Source organism: Pseudorasbora parva, chromosome 6, assembly GCF_024679245.1.
Source record: "Pseudorasbora parva isolate DD20220531a chromosome 6, ASM2467924v1, whole genome shotgun sequence".
NCBI classification, from domain to species: Eukaryota; Metazoa; Chordata; class Actinopteri; order Cypriniformes; family Gobionidae; genus Pseudorasbora; species Pseudorasbora parva.
The window spans coordinates 21,737,162-21,749,853 of NC_090177.1; the positions used below are offsets into that span (position 1 = coordinate 21,737,162).

The window sequence follows — 12,692 nt, forward strand, 5'->3', positions numbered from 1 at the left end:
TTTCTCCAAATATTTTCCCACTTACAAACAATCACTCAAAAGTTTTCCGTGACTACCCTCACGGAGGCTGTCATGTTGAGATTATATGACTTGATGTATATCACTGATTTAATCTCGGTAAACCTGCTGTTATCGAACACTTTCGCTCGCTGACCAAATGAATCATGGCTGACTGCGAATTGCACATTTCTACAATGATGGTAGTAACTGACAACTTACTTTTGTGTGACGCTGCATTCATGATAATAGTTGTCGGTATAAATACAAGATGACTAAATATGACATATTTTGGCCCGTACAAACATTGCATACTCTCTAAAAAATTGCACTATATAGTACTAAAAGTGGTTCTTTGGCTCGTAATCATATACCTCTAAGCACTATAGCACCAAATCTTGGTGCTTCAGTGGTTCGTCAGCACTTCTTCACCAGTTATTTGGGATGACAGAGGTGTACACAGAACCATATACAGAACCTGTTAAGCCCCTATATGGTTCTTCAGGGGTTCTCTTGGGTTGTTAAAGGGGGGGTGAAACACTCAGTTTCAGTCAGTGTCATGTCAATCTTGAGTACCTATAGAGTAGCATTGCATCCTGCATATCTCCGAAAAGTCTTTATTTTTTTAATAATTATATAAGAAAGATGCGCTGTTCCGAGTCTTTCCGAAAAAAGCCGAGCGGGTGGGGGCGTGTCGTGTGAGCGGAGCTAAATAGTGACGTGTGCGCCGCCGTGTTGAGTGTGTCGTAATGCTGTCATCCCTAACAGCGGGAAAAACTATATTCAAACTAAAAATATGGCTTTTAATCAGATACAGCCATACATCTATGATCCGGAATCAGACCCAGAGGCTGCAGTTGAACAGGAGCAGCAGCAAAAACGACTAGAGCAGGACGTCTGTATGTGGTACAAGTTATACACTAACTATATAATATGCTTAGCGGCTTGTGTTATTTACATATTTATACTTGAATTATATCGTCGTATTTTTGTCTTTGAAGATGTACATGTGGGAAGTGCAGTTGTGCACGTGTGTGTGTGTGTGTGTGTGTGTGTTTACGCGTGGTTTGTGTAGACAACACGGAATAGTAGCACATTTGAATGAAGAAGCGTGCTTATTTAGTTCAACATATTTCCCCACTCTTTGTGTATTGTTGTTTGGAGTGCTTTTACAATACACAAACATAAAGTTACACATATAGTGGCCAGCTAAACAAATGTACACGCACTACACATCGCATGCTCCATTGATCAATTTCTATACATAGTAATATATATAGTAACTATACGTGATCATGTTTGGGCTACTTGATGAGCATAGACACAGACATTTGAAGCAGTCTAACTCACCGCCCGCGGTTCTAACGTTGGGACTGCTCCATCCTTCAGCATTAGGCTATTGGAAAATCCGGCGTCGAGCTGGGCCTTGTTTATGAAACAGTCGGCACCGACATGCAGCGAACAGATATAAACATTCGCGCAACTCAGTTGCTGATCCGGAAAAGCAAATTACATCCACTGTTGCCTTAACGCGGGGTTTTTGGAGAATCTGTGCAGGACTGTCTTGGTCTGGCAACCAAAAACGCACTTTTTGATGTCATTGTTAATTGTGCACATTACCTGTGCAGCGCAGCCTACGAGCCAGCGCTTTGATGGGCATAGCCTGTTGCTTTCGCTCTCTCCCTCTCTCTCTCACGCGCTTCCGGTAGAATTGTCCGTACGGCCCATACAAGGAAATTCCGCCCCCATTAACGTCTAAGGGGACGCATGATCTCAAAAAACTTGCAGAAACTTATGACTAACCGGAAGTAGTATTTTTGACAAAGAAATACTCCCATCAAACGTCCACCTTAACTTTTGAAACTTTGTCCATGTTTAGTATGGGATTGTCTTTAACAGTGTAAAAAGATCAGTATGCATGAAACAGCATTTCACCCCCCCCTTTAAGGTACACCACTGCCATAAAATAACCTCTTAAGCCCCTATATGGTTCTTCAGGGGTTCTTTTAGGTGGTTAATGTGCAACACTGCCATACAAAAAAAACGTGTTAAGTTTTACCAGTCAAAGAACCACGGTTGGTTTTGTTTAGCACCCTTTTTGTTGAATAGGCTAAATAAAATGTGATATGGCACCTCTTATGTGTTCTACGTAGAACCATTTGAAAAAGATGCTGTAGAGCACCTTTACAGATATGGTGCTATAGCACCAAAAGGTCTTCCCCTGATTACGAGCCAAGAACCACTTTTAGTAACATTATCTGTCTGCACTACCGGAGGCTGCACTTTCAGGACTGCATTTCTAAGAATGTTGAGTAATTATTGGGTCCAAGTTGCATAATTTAATAACTCATAAATTCAAATAAACAAGGAATGGTATAGCCTTTTCAGTCAACCACATTTTCAAGTACAGAGGGAATACACAAGAACAAATCAGGGGGTAGATATAAGTGTATATTTTATAAAATAATATATTGCAACAGATGAATTTGAAAACAAACAAGAACAAATTTGTTCATGACGTGAACCATATAGGAATATAACTTCATGGACAATGTCTTCACTGACTGCTAAGAGAGAGAAAGATAGAGAAGTGAATGAAATAAGGAACATTAAGTTAAGCTTGTTCAATCCTCTCATTTTTAATTTTAAAGATCTTAGTCACCACAGAGCACACAAAATTATATCAATCTTCATAGGCTACCAAATAATGTTCATATTACTGTTATTGCATACTGTTCAAAGATTTGGCTGAACAGGTACTTGAAACATTCATGTCAATAAAGCTCATCTGAACTGAGAAAAAATAAGAGAGAGATGAGAGATGCAAGAAATCTGAATAGAAATAACATGCCATTTCTACAATTACATGACTTTACCTGTCCTTTAAATATTTAAAGCACACATTGTAATGTATGAATGTAAAATGACTCTCCAAATGGTATTTTACTTTAATCAATTAGTTGGTTGAAACAAAGAAGAGCTGCAGAACGGGCAGTGGAAATCCTCACAGCATGTGCATCTCTTTAGTTCAGGAACTGCATCCCTTCCTGGATTGTTATAGGTTTCTTGAAGTTAATTTAATATAAATAAATAGGCATAAATAGGCATAAATTGGGGCTAAGTCTAGGACTTGACCAATTAATTCATCTTTTGTCATACTTCTGCCTGCCCGGAGCAGTGTCCTTCAAAGCACATAGATTACAGTACACAGTAGGCTATACATTACACAGTCTAACACGTGGTATTATAACAGTCAATTATTATGATGGCCTCTATTATGCCTGCCTGACTATAAAAACATCTTATGTCTCAATCAACAATCAACTTGAGCATTATAATGTGCTAACAATTCATTTAAAGTACTAACTATGATAGCTATATGCATTCAAGACCATTCAGCAAATCACGATCACTTCTGCTTCCTTAACTTTCAGATGAAATGCATCACGATTGTTTTGAATGTTAAAATGAAAACTGATTCACATGTGACACTCACCCTCTGATCGTCATCCACCTTTGCTGGTCCTCTAATTCGCTAGGTGGCGTTGTCAATAAAAACCAGGGTGCTAGAAATGCGGTCCTGAAAATGCAGCCTCCGGTTATGCAGGCAGATGCTACTCACTTTTAGTGCTATATAACACCACTTATATAGTTTTCCTGACATTTCTCCCGATGTTTTATTAAGGGCTAAATTCCAAAATCATCACCTGTCTGTCTGGTGGATTGGAATATGATTCTGTTATTGTCCTTACAGAAACCATCTCTGTGGGGTTCTGAGATTTCGAGCGTTTCGATGATAGGCTTACAGGTCTCTTCTTATTGGGTTTAGCTTAAAGTTATTTATGAGCAGGATACTCTTTAGATCAATTTCACTGACATGGAAAAAATCTCTTCTCCAAATATTCTTGGAATGTGTAATGCTCTGGGACTTAAGAATAACACCAATGTGTCACTGCTAAAAAACATTGTCCAGATGGTGTTACAATTAATTTCTGAATATGTGCCTGAAGCTCTATGAGAGGCTGTTTACCTCCAAAAGTCTTAGCGTATGATTTCTGCATTGCTCCCAGCAGTCCTTCAGTTTGAGAACCCCCGGCTTTGTTTGCTGTGGCGCTCCGCCATTCGGAGATCCTGGGAATTAGGGGATTTGAGATTGCAGTGGAGAAGGAGCTATGAAATAGAGCAATCTAAAAATGGCCCGGAAGGGGCATGGAGATTTACTTGCAGAGCTGATATTTTCCTCTTTGCGGAATCAAGGAGAAAAGCTCCCCCTCTAAAGCCTGGGATGTCATGCAGCATCATGTGCTGTGATTTATACAAGCAGCCGAACTGAGGAAGGACCCTAAGGCTGCACCTTGATTTTTACACTTGTCCTCTTCGCTTAACTCCTGGCTAATACTTGTCTCCTTTCAGGACATTTTATATGCTTTATCAGATTTAGATTCATTTATATATACACATATTATTTATGTATTTATTATATATTAAAATACAGTTTATATATAAATAAATAACATACAGTAAATATTTATAAATAAGACATTTATAATTGGTAATATTTTGGAATATTATTACAATAAAAAAATATTTATTTTCCATTTTAATATAATTAAAAATGTGATTTATTCCTGTTATAAAGCTAAATGTTCCGCATATTCCTTCAGTGTCACATGATCCTTCAGAAATCATTCTAATATTGATTTCTTATTATTATCATCAATATTGACAACTGTTGTTTAACTTAATATTTTTGAGGATTTTTTTTTTTCCAGGATGAATATAAAGTTGAATGCTTAACTATTGATCAAATGAATGCATCCTTGCTGAATCAAATATTAAGTCCTTTAAAAAAAATGACAGACTCCATTTTTTAAAAATAGTAATGTGTAGGTACTGGTACTAGAAATTACAAAGCGCTCTTTACTGAGCTGTCACATTGATTTATTCAGGCCGATGTAATTGATTTTGACTACCGTAGCAAGGCTTTGGTGGACTCGGAAGCTATAGTCCTACTATGATTGCATATACACCCTCAAGAGATAGACCCTATAGGAGGCAGATTTACACTTTGTATTTTTCCGCCAATTCCACCATCAATATTAAATCTAAATGCGTTCACATGGGAACAGAGATCTAGTTCAAAGGCATGATATGACAGTGCCTCTGAGCTCTCCCTAATGGTGGTCACTGATTGTGATGCCAGTTCCTATCAATGTGGCTCCCATTGTCCTGAAAATATCAGCTGTCAGAGATGCGTGGGTGGAGCAGAGACTGTGTAATTGAGGTTCGCTGAGTTGGGTTAACACACTGTCTTCCTGATTGCCCTTTGTGTGTGGTTAAATTAGGACGTGTTAGTACAGTGGTCCATTTTGTTGCAATTTTACCCTGTAATTAACAAAAGGACCATGTTAGAGGTTCTTTAATTGGCTTCCTTTCAAGGTTCAGATGACCCCTCTGATGTTGTTGTTTGTCGCCTCGCTTTTTATGTCCTCACGCGTTAATTCTTCATTTCATGCTGTGCTTTGAGCACACAACAAAGCTTTTTGTTTTTGCTCGGGATTAGATGATGAGAGTTGACAGGGCGCATGTTGCGTCTTATAGCTGGGTTTCTATGGAAACCAGGTTACATTTGAAGACATTTGAAGGAAAAACCCTCAGGCCCCAGTTTGTGCCCTGACTCAGTTTCAAAACAAATCTTAATTGAATTTGTAGGCCTCATGATATTACTCATGTGCTCCAGACATGGCCCAACCCCAGTGAACCCTGTGCCTGAGGAGGAGGGGGGAAATTAACAACCCCCTCCTTTCATGTGTTATCTCATAGGACAGCATGTTCTCCTCTCTGCTCCTGCAGCACTGGGCTGGAAAATTGTGCTGAGTGCCAAGGGAGGCTTTTGAGATGGGATACAGGTTCCACAAACATAAATGCTGTGGATTCATTATGTATCAGAGGTGGTTGTTTTTTTCAGGATAGCTAGATTAAAGAAAGGCATGACTGCATAATTAGCAGGTGCATTTCGATCCACTGACCTGTCAAAATATATGTATTCTCAAAGATTTTGTAATATAGCGTCAAAGATTTCAAAACAGACTAGTGGGTCAGTCGCACTTTTTGCCCTGTTATTTTTTTAACACATTAAAAGTGTTAATAATTAATTAATTAATATAAAAATAAACAAAGAAATAAAATAAACGTTGATTAAAATAAAAAATAACAATTTAGTTGCCAAAGCATAATTTCCATTTACTTTAAATTGATGTGCTAAAATAACTAAAACTGAAATAAAAAATGTATTTAAAATACGCATATTTTAAAAAACGTATAAAATTACAAAAAACTACAAAATTACTTCAATTTTCAAATAATAATTAAAAATATTAAAAACAACAATAGTAAATGAATAATACTAAAATAACTAATATACCGTATAATGGATCAGGAAATTAATTTAACAGGTCATTTTAATAGTTAAAGTTCTAAAATAAAATGTGGTACAAAAACATAATGATATTTATGAATTAATAAATGATGAATAATTATGAACATGAATAAAACATTTGGACGAAACATTATATTACATGAATTTTTTGTTATATGTTTTTTTATTATTATTTGTATTAGCTATAAATTATATACATGTAATTAAATACTTACACAAATAATATAACATAATTTATATTAAAAACTTTTTTGAAAGCAATTAACTCCCAATTATTAAAAAAAAAAAAATGTTACATGTCAGTGACGTTAGCTAGGCTTTTGATCCAAAAAAGGTACGCTTTTTTGTCAAATTCTCGCATTAACCCACCTGAATCTTGGACAGCTTTAAGAAACATATATGTTGACTGACTGATGCATTTATGAACCATTACATGCATGGATCATTAACTGTGTATTATGACCAGTGCTGTGTGAAATATCATGCTGGTTGGCAACCGGGTCCATGGGGAGTCATAATGTCACACTGTTTGGATTCATTATCCATATCTCAACGGGTAGAAGCTCACTTTGCTTTACTGCTGCATGTCTTCTGTGCTGCTGTCTTCATGCTGATTAACAGCCAAATCATCATTAATGTCCAGTATGCATGCTATAAACGGGCACACTGGGTAATAGCCAAATTATTTCGTTTATTTTGGCTGTGAAAAGGATCAAATAGGCATTTATTTTTCACATGACTAAAATTATTGTTAAAACCTCACCGCGAAACTGCCACATCAACTTGGCATTATCAGTCCTGTCCAGCTGTACAGGAAAGCCAGACTTAATAGAAATCAAAAGACAACAGACGCAAACCAGTGGGAGCCACATTTCAGAGTCTGGATCATTTCAGTTGACAAAACAGAAGCTATATGGCAGCGTTTGAATGTGAAAATCCTCTGAACACATAAATCCCTGGACCTAGAAATTTCTTATCCACTCGGGATAAACTCTGAGCCCTTCAAATGGACACTTTAGAGAAAGCAGTTTACAGAATTTACAGAAAACCCCTTGACAGCTTATTCACATGAAATGGGAAACTTCAGCAAATATACGGCTTGTATTATAGAAAACTAGACTTTAGAAAAGCTACATCACCATGTTTTATGCACTAAGAATCTTATTTTGTATTATTTTACACTCAATATCTAAACTGCCTTAAAGTAAGATTGTGTTTAGGGGGGAAAAAAAATTCTCAAGTAAACTCAAATATTGTTGTAAGGATATATTTTTAAGAAATAAAGATACAATCTGAACAGAAGATACATTTGTATTTGCAATGAGCATCAAATCAGCAAATTCGAATGATTTCTGAAGGATAATGTGACAAAGACTGGACTAATGACTAATTCATCTTCAAAATGTTCTCACATTACCGCAGGTTTTTTGCTAGTTTAGAAAATGGTAATGAAATATGACAAGAACTCTGTGTCAGAACAAAATGTCAACCAATGGCCACGCAATACTTAATTTTGTTCAGTCTGTGGTGGAAAAGGTTGGAATAGGAATTAAAGAAAAAACACTTTAGCAAAACATGGTCAGGTCAAAGTGTCTGAATCATTTTGGTCCCAAATTTGATCAATTTCACTGGTAGTCAATAGCCTGACAAGCCAGATCCACATCAAGATGTTTGGTCTGGAAACTCACCATTGACAGGGCTCAATCCGAGGGGCGGGATAAACAGTTGTCTTTCAAACTCCCTCTGCACGCGATAGGATAGCGCTACAACCAACCAGAGCAACGAAGGTGAAGCAGAGCTTGTTGATAGATTAAACATTCACCGTATCCGGTCGGCAAAACTCAGAACATATCTTCCCTTTTTAAGAATGACTTCAGTGCCGTTCTTTGTTCTTTTCTCAGAGAAAGGCTTAACTCCAAGTCTTCCAGAGTCGCGGTCAAAGCTGATTCGAAAGACCGCCGCCGTTCACCAGCTTCTGTGTTTATTAGAAGCACGCAAACGCAACTCGGCCGTCGTCATTATGGCCCCGCCCACCGACTCTATCTATACACGATCTGATTGGTCCGGCAAGAGTTAGGCGAATACAGCTCAGAAGGGTATTGAGAGTCGCTAGACGACACTCGTGGGCAGATTAGATTTACTAGTAAGACATTATAGAGTCACTAGTAAGACATTATATCTAGTGTCTGAATAATTTTTGGTTTGACTGTAAGAGACTTTTAGAAACAATAAAGAAAATCACAATTATTGCAAGCTTATGACCGGTACTGTATATTATACTTATATAGGCTAATAAATATTATTTGAATTTGAAGAATTTTGTTACCAAAATCTTGATTGATTTCTCCTGTTTGTGACTTTGAGTCTTCTTTACTTTGGATTGTGTGCTTACAGTAGTCACATAATGACAAATGACTTAGAAAGAAATGCAGAACTGAATGAAGAACAAAAGTTCTAAAAGACACTAAATTAGATGTGGCCCCAAGCCCTTAGAACTGTCAGTAGAGATTTGTATTCCATTTGAGCAAGGACACATTGTACGTTCCAGGAAGCCCAGGGAGATCTCAGCATGCGTTATTTCAAATAAATCAAACCGGTCGAAGCACTGGGTTGAGAGCATTCACAACTGTTGGTGAGGGGGGAAAAAAACGTAATCAGTGTTTCTCACTGTAAAAACACATCTCAGACGGAGAATAAAAATGAATTCAGCTGCCTCAATATTATTGTTCTAAATCCCATATAGAACCTAAATTCCTATAGAGCCCCCGCATAAAATGACAGATCTCCCTTTTCTTTTACATTAATGTTTACATGGTGCTTGTCAGCAGTCTTGGAGCTTCTTCAGTCCGTTTGTTCTATTGCAAGCAAATTCTCTGTAATCGTGAAGAAATGAGTTTGAGCTTGCTTTCCGCCTACATGCGCAAGAGCCATTGATGGGTGAAAAGCATTGCAGTAAGAGGGCTTGATATTGCTGCCGCATCTTCCGCAAGCATTGTTCCCTTGGAAATAGATTATAGGCCTGTATCTGCGATAACTTTAATTACATTTCATCATTTCTGCACTGTGTTTGTGAGTGTGCGTGTGTGTGTGTGTGTGTATGTGTGGTATCAAATTCAGGGCCTCAGACAGTGTTTGATTCAAACAGGCTTAAGTAAATAAACCCATGGATCTTTAGATATAAATACGTTAAAGTCGTTGCTCATTTGAACCTTCTTGAAACTAATGCGCTTTTCTTTCTGTCTGTCTCACTGTTTTGACCATCTGTTTGTCCATATTGTGCGGCCCATCACTTCCGCCCGGCTGTAGACATCACCGTTGGCCTCCCCATCGGTGTGATAATAGCGTGTGGCTTGGCGCTGCTGTTGCTCTCCTCATTCGTCTCCTGGAGGCTCTGCTGGGTTCCTTGGAGGAACAAAGCCCTCTCGTCAAGTTCTGCGGCCCTCGCCCCTGACGACTGCCCCTCACTTCATTTACCGTCTCTCCTGCCCAGTCCTCAGCCGTCTGAGGTCGCCATGGCGACTGAAAAGGAAAAGTATTCTATGGCCTCGATGGGCTTCCTGGAGGCAGCTGTTAAAATAAGCCGAACGTCCCCCGACATCCCCGCCGAGGTGCAGCTCTCCATGACCGAGCACTTTTTGCGCCGTACACAGCGCATGCAAAGACAGACCACAGAGCCTGCGTCATCCACCAGGTAACAGAGCCAAAAAGCACCTACCAACACACACTTATACTCTGCCGTTCAGAAGTTTGGGGTCGGTAAGATAATGTTTTCCTAAAAGACGACTGCATTTATTTGATCAAAATACAAACCCAAATGTTTGAACAGTAGTGTATATGTAGGGTAAGATAAATAATCAAAATGTGATTAATGAATTGAATATTGATACAATATTAATGGTTTTTATGTCTAGTTGGTAATAGGATCTTAGAATTTGTATTTTAATCATTTTTATAATACATTTTTATTTAAAATTTCAATTTGATTTAATATTTTACATTATTGATACTTAAAAAAAACAAATGTATTCTATTTATTCTGCTAACATTTTATGGAATAAATGTAAAATGCGAGCTTCTTGCCCGCGGTAAAGGTCATCTACACCTTTCATAATTTTCAGTGTTGTGCAATAACAAAATTACCAAGTGTTTCCATTTATATCCTTTAATAATATACAACATGATGCATTATCTTACTTTACATGCTAAAGTCATCTCTTGATATGTTAAAATTTTGCTTTAAATGCACACTGTTCTTAAAGGGTTGGTTCACCCAAAAATGAAAATTCTGTCAATAATTACTCACCCTAACGTCGACCTCTTTTCATCCTCGGCACACAAATGAAGATATTTTTGTTGAAATCCGATGGCTCAGAAAGGCTTCCTTTGACACCAATGCAATTTCCTCCGATTTCAAAACAAAGTTCCAAACTGTTATGAATCAGTGTATCGGATCATGATTCGGATCGCCAATGTCATGTGATTTCAGCAGTGTGGCAGTTTGACACACGATCTGAATCATGAATCAATACAACTGTTCGAATCTTTGTTTTGAAATCGGCCCATCACTATATAAGTTGTTATTTCTTTGTTTGTTTTTCCATACAAAAACTATTCTCGTCGCTTCATAAAGTGAAGCCATTCTGAGCCATCGGATTTCAACAAAAATATCTTCATTTGTGTTCCAAAGATGAACGGAGGTCTTACGGGTGTCAAATTAATTTTTAATTTTTGGTTGAACTAACCCTTTAAGGGATGCCCATCTTTTATCATCTTGTATGTCTGCAACCATTTACACGCACCCAGTGCTGCATAGACATTTACACATTTCATTTGTCACATAAAGACCTGAAGGAAATGCAGACTATGAATCAGATTGTCAGACCACCGTCCCTGTATTATTAGATATGTGTACTTTCGTCTATTTCCAAGGTGGTTATCCCAGTGTGGCTCAAAAGGCATCAATCACAGTTCCCCCAGGAGAATCTCCTATAGACATTACAGATGAATACTGACACCAACAAGAGAAATGTACTCTTCTCAGAAACGTCATTTATATTTGAAAAGTATATTGCTGATGATGCATAATTATTTAGAGGACTGAAGTCTTTCATGTGAGACTGTCATCTATTTTCAGTGTCACCTCAGGGCAAGTTTTTAATGTTTAGCAGCTCTATAATCACTGGAACCCAGAGAAGTCTTGCTCATGCATACTTGATACTTTTGGATTTGTTCCAGGGACCTTAATTATGGCACAGAAGTTGTCCACTCAGAATTAATTATCTGTCATGTACTATTTGCACATTAAAGATAAATATTTAATTTAGCGTCAGTATGTGGCTGTTTTTGAAGATTTTTCACTGCTCTTTGTTACAGAGCATTGCTCGAGAACAACTTGACAGGGAAATATGGGGTTTTATCAATATTAAATAGTATGCAGTTGAACTAACTGCACCGGAATTAATTTTAACACCCGGCCTCCTCTTGAGACTAGCTGTTACATAATGAATGAAACAATTGCTTTCACAGCATTGAGGTTTGTCTTCTAGAGAATTGTGCAGCAAATCTCAAGTTTATACAACAATATTATACTTATATAATGTAGTCTATATATTTCTGATCTAACAATCAGAATTTAGTTTTTGTTTATTTTATTTCTTATATCTTTTTTAAATAATTGGTATCAATCTCAGACAGGTTTAATTCCTTTGCCAGGTTTTCTTAGCTAAATGGTTGTTCCACCTCATTATTAAGATCGTAGTTTCAATATATGGGGGAAGAAAGCTCTGCTGGAGTCTCTCAAGAACCTCTCCATGCAGGGGTGCGTTTTCAGTACAATGACGTAACTCACTGTTTATAGCTAGCCACAACTATTAGTCACAACTATTACCTGAAACCGTAAACCGTTTTGTCGCAAATCTGTCATTAAACCATGTTGGTTAAAAGGATAGTTCACTTTAAAATGAAAATTCTGTCATCCTTTACTCACCCTCAAGTTGTTTCAAACCTGTATGAATTTCTTTCTTCAGCTGAACACAAGGGAAGATATACCAAACTGTTAACTGGAGCCATTGACTTCCATAGTAGGAAAAATACTATGAAAGTCAATGGCTCCAGTTAACAGTTTGGTTACTGACATTCTTCAAAATGTCTTCCCTTGTGTTCAGCTAAAGAAAGAAATTCATACAGGTTTATAACAACTTGAGGTGAGTAAAGGATGAAAAATTTTCTATTTTACAGTGAACTATCCTTTTAATGA

General features: G+C 37.4%; 1 protein-coding gene across 1 annotated transcript in view; it reads left to right on the forward strand.

The window, feature by feature from the left end:
• syt6a (synaptotagmin VIa) overlaps positions 1-12,692 on the forward strand; it is a 63,528-nt gene that overhangs the window by 29,556 nt on the left and 21,280 nt on the right. The window contains exon 2 of the mRNA XM_067446177.1: positions 9,743-10,127. Within this exon, the coding sequence (XP_067302278.1) occupies positions 9,743-10,127 (385 nt within the window). The remainder of the gene's footprint in view (positions 1-9,742; positions 10,128-12,692) is intronic.